At 48.2% G+C, this 17,973-nt stretch overlaps 1 protein-coding gene across 1 annotated transcript; it reads right to left on the reverse strand.

The window, feature by feature from the left end:
- Nucleotides 1–2,947: 2,947 nt before the first annotated feature.
- Nucleotides 2,948–3,610, reverse strand: LOC122385373. Its single transcript, XM_043373598.1, has 2 exons — nt 3,541–3,610; nt 2,948–3,417 (listed from the first exon to the last, which is right to left on the reverse strand). Exons 1-2 carry the CDS (start codon nt 3,608–3,610, stop codon nt 2,948–2,950), a joined length of 540 nt encoding a protein of 179 aa, XP_043229533.1.
- Between the last annotated feature and the right edge of the window lie 14,363 nt (nt 3,611–17,973).

The following is a 17,973-nucleotide window of genomic DNA, read 5'->3' on the forward strand; positions in this document are numbered from 1 at the left end:
TTTCAAGATTGCAATACACGTCCAATTCTGCTAAAAAAGCAGAAGTTTAGCGACTTGTATCTCTGTAGCCCGAGGGCATATGACAAAATCCTTTTGTTCCCAAATAAGTTCCAAAATTATATGTCACTTCCAAAGTTATCTATTCGTTTTCGAAAGTCCATAGGTACACGTTTCACGCGTTTCACAAAATTCCTTCAGTCTAGTCTCTTCGGTCTCTTCTTTTGTCACAGTTCCCCCAAGCCCGTATTCGGAAAAATAATAGCTCGAGAGATAAGCACGAATAATACCGGTCCGAGATACCTCTGATTTGTTTCCTTCTTAACAGCTTAAAGGTAGTGTGCCAGCTTTCTTGGACCGTATGGAGTTAATGGCCCAGATAAGGAGAACCGGATTTTTAGAACTTATCCATACCTTCAAAACTCATGGAAACGTCTTAAATTCTTCAAATTTTGAGTACCCCAGTGCGAAATTCGCCCCGACGGGTTGTCGGTCGTACCCCAACCACATTTCACACCACTATGAACAATAAATGCACACACTGAAATCGCTATTACCGATATGCTCATCCAATCAAGTTTCGATAAACCCGTTCATCATCATCTCCTGCGGTTTCGAACACACCTGTTAGGTGGCTTCTGATGCTCGTCGAGGTCGGAATTTCCAAATACGCGTGGTGCGTCGGGCCGCGCGCTCTGACTTCGGCCAAGAAAAATGCGTCAGCTGATCATTGTCATTTCTGCCACTTGCGTGTGGTGAAATGGGATCATAACTTATAAGACGGCTTTTTCATATCAATTATTTTACATAAAATCATATTTCAAACCATAAATAATGTTCGACAGCCAAATAAAAGAAACAATACCAATACGGGCTTACAGTTTAAGGCTCGACATTGTGTTGTCTACGATTAGACAGCTGATAACTCTTTCCCGTACGTCGTATGGTCGTAACACTATAATGACCTTTGCTTATTGTCACAAGTGCGCCGCATTCGCGATTGTTGCCCGACGCCTGTTTGCAGGTGAGCCCACTACAGTTGTTATACATATCTAAAAACCGAAAAACTTTTAGGCGAAAAAGGCACTATTCCAGGCCCATTTTTGATTTTTTTTGCGATATTAGGTAAAAACAGAAGCTTCTTATCCTAGGAAAAATAAAATGGGAAATCTTTCAAAGGTGGCACACTACCTTTAAGAACGTTTCAACCCTTGGCCACCACATACACATTACACAACATTCTCCCCCGGGGTGGAGCTCAGCCCACCCTTCTTGGATCATGTTCAAGTCAGTCACGTTTCTTTTGCTACAGGATATTTTGTCGGTTTGGTTCAAACCTTTTCTGCCGCCTTTCCAACGGGCTTCTCTGTCTCACAGCTTCCTTGGGAGTCTCTATCCCAGGCTGCTTTACTGACTCCGCGGCCCTGGACTGGCATGGGCGGTGTATTAGTTTCTGCTGGCGCACTGTCAGGGGACGGAAAAGTGTTGGGGGCCGGCTCCTTGGACGGTGTAGCTACCTGTTCTTCCTGCTGCTCCTCTAAGGCGACCTTGGGTACCACCTCCTCTGTCTCCTCCGCTTCAAGCGCAACCTCTGGCACTTCCTCCTGATGATCGTCCTCCACCGCGAATTCCACCTCATCAACTACCCCAACTTCTTCCGCTACTACTGCTCCCTTCGCTACTTCGACTTCTTCTACTACTTCGGCGTGTTCCACGGTCTTTGCCTCCTCTGCGACCTCGCGCGGCTCTTCGACTGCCGGTTCCGTCACGTCCACGCGCTCGTCAGCGTCCGCCACCGGGGTCACCTCTTCAGCCTGCTGCTGGTCCGGCTCAAAGCTGCCTGATCAATTGTTGGTTCATCGGAATCCTGCTCCTGCTGGCCGGCTGGTGCGCCTTCTCCCCGGTCGATGGCAGGTGGTGGTGAGTTGACGCTTTCGACCACGATAGTCTTCACGCGCGGCGCTGCTGCCGGTTGAGGGGCAGGCGTGTCCACGTGGGGGATGCCCTGTGACTGGACGTAGAAGAGCGCCAGAAGGACACCGACGCCGGCCAGCAGGACCAGAAGGACGAGCACGGTCAGACAGCTGCTGCCGCCCTCCGAGTGGTGCTCCTTCACCTCCTCATCACCGGTGCCCTCGTCACACACTGAGTCGTTCTTGAAGACCGCGTGGTGAGAAAGCGCATGCGCCCGACCAGAGGCAACTTCGCAGGTCTTCAGGAGAGAGAGAGAGAGAGAGAGAGAGAGAGAGAGAGAGAGAGAGAGAGAGAGAGAGAGAGAGAGAGAGAGAGAGAGAGAGAGAGAGAGAGAGAGAGAGAGAGAGAGAGAGAGAGAGAGAGATGTGGACTCGTTCGAGGGAAGGTCCCGCCACGGCCAGCGGTTTTGATAGTGGCCTTGTTTGGTAGGGAGACGAGTGCAAGTCTCGTTGAACTGCTTCACAGCCGCTATCTCCAGCAATTCCTTCGAGTTAGCGTCGTCTGCACCCACACTGCTTATGCCAATTCCCTCCAGCGTCGTCTTCACCGACTCCGTGCGCACGAAGTTGGTCATCATCGGCTGCTGTGTCCCAGAAGCTCCGCTCAAGCGGCCGCATAAGATCCACCCTAGCTTCGAACTGATTGCCATTGGTCCAGACCGACCCAGACGCGTCTCACCGTCAAAGACACCCTGCAATAAATCCTGTCCGGTAAGGATTTCTATTTCATCGCCTTCGACTGCTGCACCACTCTGTTCTTCAGCGAGTGTTAAGCCCCCGAGATGCTCGTGCTGCTGCACTTCGTCACGGCTGATGACAGGAGGCGGACTGCAGATTTTGGGGATTTTGTATGCCGTTACTTGGAGCAAAGATCCGTCCTGTATCTTAAGCCCCACCTGTACCTTTGCACTCGTTTGATCTACTGACTGGCCTCCTCCGAACGTGCTCACCCTAAGTGGTTCCACAGCAAGAACTCGTCAACCCAGCTTCTGCGCGGTGTCGGAACGGATGAAGGTCGTGTTGCTCCCTGAGTCACACATGACGCGCACGCGGCGCGTGCCGTTCAGACCTGATGCCTCCACCCTTGCCGTCTGCATGAGGACCACATTGTGGTGCTCGCTGGCTTCGCAGCTCGCGGCTATCACCGTGACAGACTGGCGGGATGGCACGCTGTCATCTGATCTGCTGCCGGTTGCGGCTGTCCCGGCAGGCGACGGGTCACACAGCAGCGGGTGATGTCTGCCGCTACAGACCGAACAGCGCGGCTTACCCTGGCGGCAGTTCGCTGCCCGGTGGGAGGCCGGCTTCAGACACCAGAAACATCCACCCCGGCGCATCAGGCGCTCTCGTCTCTCGGCTGGTGTGAGGTCCCTCACCTTTCTGCACTCTTCAGACGGATGAGGAAATCCACAGAACATACATCCCTCTTGGATGGCTACCGGCAGCGCTGAAGCAGAGGCGTGAGATCGGTTGTCACGCGATGGCGATGAATCACCGCCGGGACCAGAGCGTCTGGCCCAACTGTACAGCGAGCGGCCATGGGCTTCTAATAATTTCGCTGCTTGCTCACCCAGCTCCTTCAAATCATAGTCGACTCGCTCCCTCAGGTGAGTTTCCAGTGGTTTTGGACACACCGTCATGAACTGCTCGTATAAAATCAGGTCTTCGACGTCGGTCCTCGCTAATTTGACCCAGTGGCGTAAATAACCAGCCAGTCGCTCCAGGTACTGAGCGGGACTTTCGTCCGGCTCGGGTCCGCTCTCTCGGAGCTTTCGGCGATAACCCTCCGCCGTCAGCCCGTAGCGCTGCAGTAGGGCTTCTTTTAGCCGGCCGTAATCGTTCGCGTCGCGCTCACTTAGACGCGAATATACATTTAGAGCCCGCCCCGTCAGAAGGGCACACCAGTTAGTGGCCCATTCCTCTCTTGCCCAACCATTAGCAGAAGCCGTCCTCTCAAAGCGCGCTAAGTAGGCATCCAAATCGTCACGGCCGTCGACGAAGGATGGTAACTTCGGTTTCTTGGCCGTCACTGTCGGCGAGTGTTCCGCCGAGTGTTCTCTGTCTGCCCTGAGGCGTTCGAGCTCAAGTTCATGTTGTCTCTCCTTTTCTCTCTCATTTCGCTCTTTTTCTTTCTCTATTCTTTCCCTTTCCTTTGCTTCTCTTTCTCTTTCCAGTGCTTCTCTTTCTCTTTCTCTCGCTGCAGCTCTTTCCGCTCTTTCCTCGGCCTTCTCCTTCTGTTCCGTTGCATATTTCAGCACGTCTGGTCCCGTCAGTCCATATCTCTGCGCCAATTCCAGATATTCTTCCATTAGTATCCTGGCAGGATCGCCAAATGTTCCCAAATAAGTTCCAAAATTATATGTCACTTCCAAAGTTATTTATTCGTTTTCGAAAGTCCATAGGTACACGTTTCACGCGTTTCACAAAATTCCTTCAGTCTAGTCTCTTCGGTCTCTTCTTTTGTCACAGTTCCCCCAAGCCCGTATTCGGAAAAATAATAGCTCGAGAGATAAGCACGAATAATACCGGTCCGAGATACCTCTGATTTGTTTCCCTCTTGACAGCTTAAGAACGTTTCAACCCTTGGCCACCACATACACATTACACAACACCTTTCACCCTCAGAGGTTTCACCCAATAGCCAATAAGTATAGGGGAAGGAGGGTGAATTGCGCCACCTTAAGGAAAAACGCTAATTGTAAGAAAACCGCTGGAGATATAAGCATGCAATGGTAACCACTTCAAAGAGGAACTCATTAGCTACGATTTAAGAGCCTCCCGATCAATTAAGAATGTTTCGTTTGCTTCCGACAGCTGCTTTTCAGAAACATGCAAGAGGGCGCATTTACCGACAACTGCTGTAAATTGCGCCAGGGGGATGGCACAATTAGAATCAAATTGCGCCCTATACTTAAACATGGCTAAGCGAATGCGACGGAATGCATACACCCCGGCAGTGTAATGTCATTGCGGCTTACTTAAACATTTATAATGTTAATCAGGCTGGATAAATAATAAATGTAGATATAAATAGCGATGTTTTTTGCCCAGGTAAATAACTTTACATGTGTCCGTATGTTTGTAAAAGTGCAACGAAAACGTTTTATGTAACCGACTAGATATATGTGAGAGTATGGTTAAATTTTCAATCGTTTCTCTCAAAATTATTAATTTTTATCGTTTCGACAACTTGTTGACATCAGTTTTTACTTTTTGATCATAGCTGTCACCTCTCACGCCGGAGTCCATGTTGAAAATGCCGTATTTTGTCAATTACACCACAAGTTGTCAGCCTAAATGGCAGCTGCATTATAAGTTTGACGAGAGAAATAATTTGCGGACTGGCGACAGCGGGCTGCTCCCCTGCCTGGCATTAAACTCCTTCTTTATTGCAATCAGTTAATGGTGCATTCATACTGTCGTGATACAATAGCTACACCATTATTCTATTTGCGCCCCCATGGCGCAATTGCCATGGGCGCAATTAGAATTGAGGTACTTTTTAATAAAAGCGTAGAAGTTATCATAAATATGCTGAAGGAAGTTTACTGTTTAAGTGAAATATAATTAAAAAATGGGCTTTCTTTCTAAATATCACTCTGAAAATCACACACGTATCACAGATTTTTATAGCCAACGGTTCAAAATACTGCAAAAAAGCTAAGAAAACGCCGTAATATCTTTGATGGCGTAACTGAGCCCTGCTGATTGGCTTCGTCGGAGAGCTTGGGCCATAAAATGAACTATCAAGTGGTGAAAATATTGTTTTCGAACACAAAATTATAAACATGCCATTGAATTCGTGGGAATGTTGGTGGGCGCAATTGGTTAGGAGGGCGCAATACACCCACTTTCCCCTACCAAGTTTGAACAAAATCGCAGAGGCGGCCGATTTTGGCTGTCCCGGTTGACATGGAATACCCCGAACATGAAGTACTTCAAATACTCAACTCTCTAGACACCAACAAATCTACCGGACCAGACGGCCTTCCCGTAAAGTTCTTAATGGCCGTTTTCACGACGGAACTTTCGCAGAGGAACTTATTTGATACCTAAAAAGTACCTACCCTTAGAGGCCTTAACATCCCTCAAACTGAAATATTTTATGTTCAAAATAATTTTAGAAGTTTAAATCCGGGCTTTTTGTGCCCTCAAATCACTTATTTATTTACAAACACAGCAATTTTTGGTTCTAGTAGCCCACCTTTCGACTATGAGGTATTAAATCAGCGTGGCAACTTGCTCCCTCTTTGCTCCCTCGGGTATCTAATTCCGGAATTCTTAAAAACAAGGAAAGTATATATCGAGTTCTCTTTTATACCTATTCAGTTATGTTTTAATGGTGATTAAAATATGACAAATTTTTTAATTACATTTCATATAAGAAAACACGCAAAACAATGAAACAAAAAACCCTACGGCAGATAATTACCTTCAGGTATCTAATTCCGACCAATCAGCACCTCAGTAGGATATGACGTCATACAAGAATGGTGGTGAGGGCCGTTTGCAGTCCCGGCCGGTAGGTCACGTGACCGCCGGGCGCCTCGGGTCACGCGGCGGTCGGGAGTCGGACGCGGGGCGTGGTCGCGGGCGGACGCGCGGGGCATCATGCTTTGCTTTGCTTGCTTTGTCAACTTCATATAACTTACTATCGCATTCGTGTGAAAGCCAAACACTGCTCAGTGCCCTTAGAAATTGAGTTTTGGAAAGCTCAAGTCCCTATAGCTCCTCAGGTCGGCAACAGTTGAAGCCTCATCTGAACCCATGTGAAAAAACGAGGGTAAGGAACCTTGTGTTGCTTTTTCTTTTACCGTCATAATTATCTCAAACCATCACAATTTTGAGTTGCCACATTGTCTGCTTCACTACATTCGTGTAAAACTTGGGTGAAGGCTGGTGGCTCAAAGAAATGTGAAGATATTTCTGTAAGTGCCTAATCCGTGAAATATCCCGGCTTTACAAATCTACACTTTTCATTTTCTCCACGATACATTTGTTAAAATTGTTTAAATTTAATCTACATTTGTTAAAATCGGGGCTTTGGTTTTGTGTAAACTAGATCATAATGTTTACTATAGTTTTGTGTAACCTAATGGCTGAAGAAAATAGTAATTTTGCTTAAATGATGTGCGGAAATGTGTTGCTTTCCAAATCAAATTACTCATACCTATATTTCATTCAAAATTAGGAGGCATTATTACTGTTTTTTCTTGTAACATGAACTGAGTTTGGGTACAGTGCTCCGGAAACGTTGTGGAACTTTAAGAGAGAGAACTAGAGCAGTTTCCATAAAAATTGTTTAGATAGTTGACATGACTTGTTGACAACTGTTTTGCTGTTTCTAAAAAAAAAGTGAAAAATATTTTCCTGCATTAAGCAGACAAGGCATGTTATTCTCATAAGCTATCGAATGTGTGTGCGTGTGCGTTTTTTTTTAAAGCTGTCAATAGTAACTTCAGTTACTTCACTTTAGAACATATTGCCAAGAATGCGTATTGCGTCACTGATCATGAGCTCGTATATCATATCATATGCAGCAAATGCATACATGAGAATAGTGTGTCATGAATTTTTGTGCATGCTTCTGGATCATCTGTAATTACATCAAAGGCTCGGCTCAAGAGTGTCCTGCCGACCAGCTTATGCCCAACCCTTTCTGTCCGCAGAACGTCTTCACTCGCCTGCGACTCCCGCACGCCGTTTGCGCCCCGGCCGTCCGTACCGGTCTTCGCGCTGCGAGCCGCGCTGCTGGAGTTCGCGGCGGCGTCGTGGAGCTCCCATCGGGACGGCGTGGGATGCCCGCGTCGAGCTTATAAGCCGTGACCTTCGATTGGCGGCTCACGCGGTCACCAGCTGTATGTCACCAGCCTCGTATGTCACCAGCCGCGGTCACCAGCCTCGGCCCCGACGACCCCGCTAATGGCCGAGACCGGCATGGGTCCGCTGTCCGGCGCAGCGCTGGCCGCCCGCATGTTACGTTTGGCTGTATCGCTGCCCAGCGGGAGCGCGCTCCACGCTGCGGTAGAGGTACACGTTGCGACCTGACCGAGGACCGCAACCGGATGGTGAGACGTCGGCTTCTACGCCCTGGCCGGGGGAGGCGTGACCGACGTCACAGTGGAGGAACGCCCAAACAAGATAAGCCCACCGTCGGAGCAGCATGGAAATATCATGTTCTGCCTGGACGTCGGACCCGGCGGCCGCAGAGCACCTGCACACGTGCGGAGAGGGGCGCTGGAGGCTACTCTGGAGCTTCTGCCATCCCGCGGCGCGGCTGCTGGCAACACCTGACAACGGCGGCAATGGAGGCGGTTGGGAACAGCTGCAGCAAGGGTGATGGCGGTGATGGCGACATGGCGGTTTGGGACTTCATCTCAGCGCGGCCGCCGCCCAGGCGCCGCTGCGCCCGGCTGCTCAGCCACCTACCGGATGGCGGGGTGGCCCTTACGGCCCTCACGCCCGTTCGGTCTGCGGCCACGTTCTTGGGTGGCGGTCGCGGGGTTAGCGGCGTTGGACTTCGTCCTTTATCCAGACTGCACCGTACCATCTGAACGGATGGATCTGCCAGGAAAGATGACATCCAAGGCGGCTATGAGGCGATCACAAAGCTTCAACAAGAGCTTCTCCTTCATGGGGCCGGCCGGCCGTTAAGTCGCAACACCGGCTGCCGAGTGCCAACAGCTGCGTGCGCTGGCGCCGACGCGTTGTGGGCCGCGCTGCTGACGCCCAAGCTGCGATATCAACGAATAAGTGGCAGCGGTGGCGGCTTTTCAGTTGTTAACGTGCCTTTGCAGACGTGAATAGCCCGCGTTGGAATCGCATGGTTGGCAACACCACGCAAGCTAAAATGGGCTTCCTTGATGAACCTATACTTTTTTAGCATTGTAGCCTTTGTAATTTTGGATGTTTTGCTGCAGGCTACACATATACTATATAGGCACTCACGTGCTTTGAATCGCGCAATGCAATTGAACCATGGTAAAGACAATGATAAATGAACTGAGAGCTGACATGCCCCATGCTTTGTTTTCTTTTCTTTTTGGCGAGTCGATAAAAGTGGTTTTGGACACTGGATGAGTTTTTAGGGGTGTGGTGAGGGGGATGTAATTCCGCAGACCTTTTGTCAGATTCACTAATGCAGTAGGTCTGTGCGGTATTTAGTTATCAGAGCATTCTTTGAAAGTCGTGAATAGGGCCACTGAGTACCTATAGCCGTGATATCCCCCCACAAAAACTTCTTTTAAATAACCGGGGATAGATACATGAGCAGAGTAAATGCTATTACGAACGCCTGTCACAATGCTGAGCGAATAGGAAAATCCATAGATGGAGAATTGTGCCACGTTACGGGTGCTCGGGCGCAGCCAATCCACCGTTACCCCAGCGGTGACCTTGACCCGCATCGTCTGTCTCGGCTCCAAAGCCAAACCGGCGTGGAATTGGGAGCGCTCGAGCACTCATGATCCAGCGCAATTCTCCACCTAAATCCATTCCTGATACACATTTGCTTGCTCATAGTCATGTAACCCCGGTAAATTCACCCAACTTTCATACTGGTCGCTCCATAGACAGATGGCCAGAGATCAGAGGCCATTGTTGCATTCAATTAGTGGAGATCAATAAAGAACCGTGATAGGCCACAAGTCGCGTGATATCATACGTGAAACAACCAATGACGTCGGCCTGCAAAACCCAATGGAAGCGGCTAGCAGCGTGCAATAAAACAGGGCGCTGCTTTCTAAATGTCTGTCGTGCGCCATAAATGAATATATTCTTTGTAGCGTGGCAACTCAGTATCTTTTTTTAACTATTGTACTAGTAATTAATATTTTCATAATTTTATAATTGTGCTTACGCTTTATGTTGATATTAGTGATAAAGCCTTAGATAAAGTAAATCGATGTGATATTTAATAGAAAAATAGCAAACTAACGCACCATTCATTCGAAAGCTGGGAAATCTACTAAAAAGAACTACTAAAATTCCTGAGGAACTAAAGGATTAAATCGGTATCAAATAGATGCCTGCTATTCCGTCGTGAAAACGGCCAATGGCCGTTTTCACGACGGAACTTTCGCAGAGGAACTTATTTGATACCTAAAAAGTACCTACCCTTAGAGGCCTTAACATCCCTCAAACTGAAATATTTTATGTTCAAAATAATTTTAGAAGTTTAAATCCGGGCATTTTTTGCCCTCAAATCACTTATTTATTTACAAACACAGCAATTTTTGGTTCTAGTAGCCCACCTTTCAACTATGAGGTATTAAATCAGCGTGGCAACTTGCTCCCTCTTTGCTCCCTCGGGTATCTAATTCCGGAATTCTTAAAAACAAGGAAAGTATATATCGAGTTCTCTTTTATACCTATTCAGTTATGTTTTAATGGTGATTAAAATATGACAAATTTTTTAATTACATTTCATATAAGAAAACACGCAAAACAATGAAACAAAAATAACTACGGCAGATAATTACCTTCAGGTATCTAATTCCGACCAATCAGCACCTCAGTAGGATATGACGTCATACAAGAATGGTGGTGAGGGCCGTTTGCAGTCCCGGCCGGTAGGTCACGTGACCGCCGGGCGCCTCGGGTCACGCGGCGGTCGGGAGTCGGACGCGGGGCGTGGTCGCGGGCGGACGCGCGGGGCATCATGCTTTGCTTTACTTGCTTTGTCAACTTCATATAACTTACTATCGCATTCGTGTGAAAGCCAAACACTGCTCAGTGCCCTTAGAAATTGAGTTTTGGAAAGCTCAAGTTCCTATAGCTCCTCAGGTCGGCAACAGTTGAAGCCTCATCTGAACCCATGTGAAAAAAACGAGGGTAAGGAACCTTGTGTTGCTTTTTCTTTTACCGTCATAATTATCTCAAACCATCACAATTTTGAGTTGCCACATTGTCTGCTTCACTACATTCGTGTAAAACTTGGGTGAAGGCTGGTGGCTCAAAGAAAGGTGAAGATATTTCTTTAAGTGCCTAATCCGTGAAATTGAAATATCCCGGCTTTACAAATCTACACTTTTCATTTTCTCCACGATACATTTTTTAAAATTGTTTAAATTTTATCTACATTTGTTAAAATCGGGGCTTTGGTTTTGTGTAAACTAGATCATAAAGTTTACTATAGTTTTGTGTAACCTGATGGCTGAAGAAAATAGTAATTTTGCTAAAATGATGTGCGGAAATTTGTTGCTTTCCAAATCAAATTACTCATACCTATATTTCATTCAAAATTAGGAGGCATTATTACTGTTTTTTCTTGTAACATGAACTGAGTTTGGGTACGGTGCTCCGGAAACGTTGTGGAACTTTAAGCTAGCTAGAGCAGCTTCCATAAAAATTGTTAAGATAGTTGACATGGCTTGTTGACAACTCTTTTGCTGTTTCTAAAAAAGTGAAAAAAATATTTCCCTGCATTAAGCACACAAGGCATGTTATTCTCATAAGCTATCGAATGTGTGTGTGTGTTTTTTAAGCTGTTTTTTAAGCTTTTAAGCTGTAACTTCAGTTACTTCACTTTAGAACATATTGCCCAGAATGTGTCACTGATCATGAGCTGGCATATCATATCATATGTAGCAAATACATAAATGAGAATAGTGTGTCATGAATTTTTGTGCATGCTTCTGGATCATCTGTAATTACATCAAAGGCTCGGCTCAAGAGTGTCCTGCCGACCAGCTTATGCCCAACCCTTTCTGTCCGCAGAACGTCGCCTGCGACTCCCGCACGCCGTTTGCCCCGGCCGTCCGTACTGGTCTTCGCGCTGCGAGCCGCGCTGGAGTTCGCGGCGGCGTCGTGGAGCTCCCATCGGGACGGCGTGTGATGCCCGCGTCGAGCTTATAAGCCGTGAGCTTCGATTGGCGGCTCACGCGGTCACCAGCTGTATGTACAGCCTCGGCCCCGACGACCGCGCTAATGGCCGAGACCGGCATACCCCCGGCATGGGTCCGCTGTCCGGCGCAGCGCTGGCCGCCCGCATACTATGCTACTTTTGGCTGTATCGCTGCCCAGCGGGAGCGCGCTCCACGCTGCGGAAGAGGTACACGTTGCGACCCGACTGAGGACTGCAACCGGATGGTGACACGTCGGCCTCTGCGCCCTGGCCGGGGCAGGCGTGACCGACGTCACAGTGGAGGAAAGCCCAAACAAGACCAGCCCACCGTCGGAGCAGCATGGAAATATCATGTTCTGCCTGGACGTCGGACCCGGCGGCCGCAGTGCACCTGCACACGTGCGGAGAGGGGCGCTGGAGGCTACTCTGGAGCTTCTGCCATTCCGCGGCGCGACTGCTGGCAAAACGGCGGCGATTGAGGCGGTTGGGAACAGCTGCAGCAATGGTGATGGCGGTGATGGCGACATGGCGGTTTGGGACTTCATCTCAGCGCGGCCGCCGCCCAGGCGCCGCTGCGCCCGGCTGCTCAGCCACCTACCGGATGGCGGGGTGGCCCTTACGGCCCTCACGCCCGTTCGGTCTGCGGCCACGTTGTGGGGTGGCGGTCGCGGGGTTAGCGGCGTTGGACTTCGTCCTTTATCCAGACTGCACCGTACCATCTGAACGGATGGATCTGCCAAGAAAGATGACATCCAAGGCGGCTATGAGGCGATCACAAAGCTTCACCAAGAGCTTCTCCTTCATAAGGCCGGCCGGCCGTTAAGTCGCAACACCGGCTGCCGAGTGCCAACAGCTGCGTGCGCTGGCGCCGACGCGTTGTGGGCCGCGCTGCTGACGCCCAAGCTGCGATATCAACCATCTATGAATAAGTGGCAGCGGTGGCGGCTTGTCAGTTGTTAACGTGCACGTGCCTCAACAGACGTTGCGAATAGCCTGCGTTGGAATCGCATGGTTGGGAACACAACGCAAGTAAAAATGGGCTTCCTTGATGAACCTACTTTTTAAGCATTGTAGCCTTTGTAATTTTGGATGTTTTGCTGTAGATATTATTTTCTACATATATACTATATAGGCACTCACGTGCTTTAAATCGCGCAATGCAATTGAACCATGGTAAAGACAATGATAAATGAACTTAGAGCTGACATGCCCCATGCTTTGTGTGTGTATGTGTGTGTGTGTGTTTTTTTTTTTTTTTTTTTTGGCGAGTCGATAAAAGTGGTTTTGGACACTGGATGAGTTTTTAGGGGTGTGGTGAGGGGGGATGTAATTCCACAGACCTTCTGTCAGATTCACTAATGCAGTAGGTCTGTGCGGTGTTTAGTTATCGGAGCATTCTTTGAAAGTCGTGAGGGCCACCGAGTACCTTAAGCCGTGATATTCCCCCACAAAAAACTTCTTTTAAATAACCGGGGATAGGTACATGAGCAGAGTAAATGCTATTACGAACGCCTATCACAATGCTGAGCGAATAGGAAAATCCATAGATGGAGAATTGTGCCGCGTTACGGGTGCTCGGGCGCAGCCAATCCACCGTTACCCCAGCGGTGACCTTGACCCGCATCGTCTGTCTCGGCTCCAAAGCCAAACCGGCATGGAATTGGGAGCGTTCGAGCGCTCATGGTCCAGCGCAATTCTCCACCTAAATCCATTCCTGATACACATTTGCTTGCTCATAGTCATGTAACCCCGGTAAATTCACCCAACTTTCATATTGGTCGCTCCATAGACAGATGGCCACAGAGATCAACTTAAAAGGCCATTGTTGCATTCATTTAGTGGAGATCATTAAAGAGCCGTGACAGGCCACAAGTCGCGTGACATCATACGTGTAACGACCAATGACGTCGGCCTGCAAAACCCAATGGAAGCGGCTAGCAGCGTGCAATAAAACAGGGCGCTGCTTTCTAAATGTCTGTCGTGCGCCATAAATGAATATATTCTTTGTAGCCTGGCAACTCAGTATCTTTTTTTAACTATTGTACTAGTATTTAATAATTTCATAATTTTATAATTGTGCTTACGCTTTATGTTGATATTAGTGATAAATCCTTAGATAAAGTAAATCGATGTGATATTTAATAGAAAAATAGCAAACTAACGCACCATTCATTCGAAAGCTGGGGAACCTACTAAAAAGAACTACTAAAATTCCTGAGGAACCAAAGGATCAAATGGGGATTAAATAGATGCCTGCTATTCCGTCGTGAAAACGGCCAATACTAACAGCATTCCTAATTGCAAAACCACTGTCTCAACTATTTAACAAATCATTATCAATAGGCATTTATCCAGACGAGCTAAAAAAGGCGAACATCAAACCAATTTTCAAAAATAAAGGGTCCCCTTCTGATCCAACTTGCTACCGGCCATAAGTATATTATCGGCCATTTCTAAAATTTTCGAAAAAAAAAATGTATAGAGGAATTTACGGACACATTACAGAACACGACCTTTTGACTATAAACAATGTGGCTACCGCAAAAAAAACATGGCACCGAACTTCAACTTCATTACTTAAAGGGACTATCCCACCTTCAAAAAAAGTCCCGTTTAGGATTCGGAAATGTTACTCATGATATTGTGACGAATTCTGCAAGTTTTTACGCGTTTTCATCGTATACTTTTTGAGATATTGCGACTTTTATATTTCATCGTGACGTCATTTAGATCGGATCTGTGACGTAATGAAGGATTTACTTAATATCAGTGTGGGGGAAATTTGGCAGCAAATATAGGTATTTGCTCTCAGATATGACTGGGCTCATACAATAACAAAAGTGTCTCTGATTGGCTTATTCGTAAATCAAGTGATACTTCACTTGAACAGGCGTTCAAATGGCAAATGACGTCATCAGATTACCGTTAATGGTTAAGAGATTGGGCCTTGCGCAGGGCTCATTTTCAAATGAAGGGAACGAATTTCTTCAACACCACGAGGCCGCGGGGGTTGCAACCAAGATAGATAGTGGTTTCTGGACCTCGCCGCAAACTTGGCTACCTCAACTCAAACCTAATGTACCTAAAGGTGGGATAGTCCGTCCCTTTAACACACAACCTATATAAAGCTTTAGATACCGGACAAGACTTCACGGCAATATGCCTAGACATCTCGAAATATTTTGACAAGATCTGGCATAAAGGATTACTATATAAATGCGAAAATAAATTCGGAATTTCAGGAACACTTCTCCACTGGCTAAAATCTTACCTTAGTAACAGATTACAACGAGTACAAATTCGAAATTCCTTTTCTCAGCAACGCAAAAATTGGCGGCAATTGGCAGCGGCGCAGTGGCCCGTCTTGCCTGCTGTCATATCAGAGTTGGACGCGTTGTACGCAAAGGAGGGCACATCCTCATTGGTCCTCTTGAGTTGCTGTCAAGATGCCTCCCAAGGCACAGGGACGTAAAGCAATTGCTGATCCTGGCGCCCGCGGCCGTGGTCGTGCAGGTCGTCAGCTCAAAGACAAGCTGGCAGCTGCCCAGCCTGGAAGTGGACCCATCTCATTCACCACCCTCTTCGCGGAAGGACTCTTTAGTGCCCTGGGCTCCCCCACGCACTCACGGACAGAATCGACTTCATCGCAGGCATCTCAGTCGTCGACAATGGTCAAAAACAAGAGGCAACAGGGGGACTGTCTGATGAGGAGGAGGAGTTGATGGTCACCTTCCTGGAGGCGAACGAAATGCTGTGGAATAAGAAGGCCACGCACTACAGAAGACCTGACCTGAAGGAGGCTGCTTGGAAGAAGCAGGCAGAAGTCATGTCGAAAGAAGTCTCGCAACTGCAAGGATGGTTTACGACCCCTAACGCCCGTCAGCAATGATCCCGATGATGTTCAACCGCTGCGACCCGCCGACTTTCTGCACTGTGCCTTCGAACGGAGCGAGGCCGCCGGGAGGCAATCGGAACAGCTGACGCGGAGGCGCCGCTACCAGAAGAGGATCGTCACCAGCCTGTGGACTCTGTGGCAGCGCGAGTCCCTTCGGAACCTGCGAGACTTCCGTCGTAACTCCTCCAGAGTGGACCTCGAGCCGGCACCGGGCGATGTTGTGCTGATCGAGGGGGAGAGGTCATCCAACCGGCTCGCCTGGACCACGGGCATAGTGAAGACCCTGCACCCTGGCCGGGACGGGCCGGGCGGTCCCGGGCCGCGACCGTCCACACCCTCCGGGGGGACGTGCGGCGTCCTATTCAGAAGCTGTACCTGCTGGAGGCGGCCTCTCCACCTGAGGAATGAATTCCACCCCGGGGGAGAATGTAGATTACCCAAAGATGATTGTGATTGCTAACGGGAGGTGCACATTTATTTAAGCTCTACAGAAAAAAGAGTATGTTTGTCAAAAGTGTACGTGCAGAGAATGTGTGTCACAAGAAATTGAGAATGGAAAGTAGCTGGGGAGAGAGAGAAAATAGAACTGATATTGTTGAATCGTAGACTTTGATTTCGATATTAATTTGAGTAATTTGAGTTGCTAGACACAGCATGACCTAGTACATTGGGCAAAAATGACATTAACGTAATTTACCAAGCTGAAGTTGAATTGAAACATTAATTTAAGGCACAAATAAGTAGAAAGACTCAACACAGCGTCAAAAACTGTACACATTGACCAGTTTTTTTTTAAATATAAAGGGGTCCCCTTGCTCCTCAAAAAAACTTTGAATGCCTCTAGGGGTTAAAGTATAATATGTGGCGAAAAACAGACTTCACCATTGTACAGGGTGTCCGGAAATTGATTGCGCACTGTCCATATTCACGTATCTCGCACGTGCTCCCGCCAAACCGGTTAGGGAGGTTCGCGACCCCGTCCCCGGGCACCCAAGCGTGTCAGGTGATCACGTGACCCAGCAGGTGACCTGACCCCAGCCGCAGTGAGTGGCCACAGGTCGCTTTCCGAGAGGTAGTCTTCGCGCGCGGACCCCATATCGAGAATAGTGAGGGAGCACACTTTGACGACGCGCTACAGCGCGGTTGGAATGGTTGAAGCCGGGATGACGGTAGGCGATGTTGCCCGACAAGTGGGCGTATCTCGCCGGACCCTTCATTACTGACTGGTTCTCGACCGCAGCGGTGCAGCACTGGAGAAGCGCACCGATCGTGGGAGAAAAACTGCGCTGAGCAGAGTGGCCAAAATCGTGCTCGCTAAGGCCAGGCGTGCTGGGGTGCACGGTGCACGTGCGCAAACCTTTTGATGTTGCACTCTGTGTCACATATGCGGGTAGGGCGGGTAGCGCTGGTTAGCTTTAAGTGCCAAATTTACACAGGCCACCCAGAATGCATTCCAGCATAGTCATTGAGCATATCCATCTCCTGGTGGACCCCAAAGGTGCGCTCTGCACGTGCAAAAAATTGTCCGCGCCGGGCGATGGGGATGCTTGGACACCCCATGTTGATTTATATAAATATCTCGAAAACGGCGTTGTGTAGCGCCGCCGTTTTTTGGCACACCTTTTCATACATCTTTTTCACACATGCTGCGTAACATTCAGACTTAGGTCACTCAAGGTTAGGTCATCAGGTTACGTCCAAGTGACCTCACCTTAACCCTATTAGTGGCAGGGGGGGGGGTTGTTTTTATCCACCCCTCAGGTTTTTCGGGAATATCTCCGAAACCGCTGAAGCTACGATGCTGAAATTTTTTGACTTTTCCTAAAACTAAATTGGGCACATTCCCTGAAAATTTCAAGTTCATAACTTTATCAGGGGCGGCTCCAGAGCACTGGGAATTGGGGGGTCCTATTCGTGAAGCGAGTCATTTGGGCGAAGATCACGATGATGCACCGGTTTTACGAACAGTGAATGAAAGATATCATGTGATAACATATACAAAGTTATTGTGCATCCTCTTTTGACACGTGTTTGCTATAATAGGCGGATCCAGGCGTCCAAAAAGGGGGGTTATTTTTACCTCCCAACATAGGTGCCCTGACACCGCCTATGCATGACCAATACAATTTTAGTCGTGCTCTCATAAGAAAATTGTAACATAACAAGACCATTGCAACCCTTTTTAGAAACAGTACCAACAAAAACCTTATTTACTATACTTTTTGTGTACCCCCAATCTCAATGATCTGTATCCGCCTATGATT

Source organism: Amphibalanus amphitrite, unplaced genomic scaffold (genome assembly GCF_019059575.1).
Source record: "Amphibalanus amphitrite isolate SeventyFive unplaced genomic scaffold, NRLGWU_Aamphi_draft 000216F_arrow, whole genome shotgun sequence".
NCBI lineage: Eukaryota > Metazoa > Arthropoda > Thecostraca > Balanomorpha > Balanidae > Amphibalanus > Amphibalanus amphitrite.

Excerpts from the sequence above, each read along its gene's own strand:
- LOC122385373 (XM_043373598.1), bottom strand. The coding sequence starts at position 3,610 with ATGACGGTGTGTCCAAAACCACTGGAAACTCACCTGAGGGAGCGAGTC. Across the intron at positions 3,418-3,540 it reads CTATGATTTGAAGGAGCTGG|CGCTGCCGGTAGCCATCCAA; the intron begins GTGAGCAAGCAG and ends CCTCTGCTTCAG.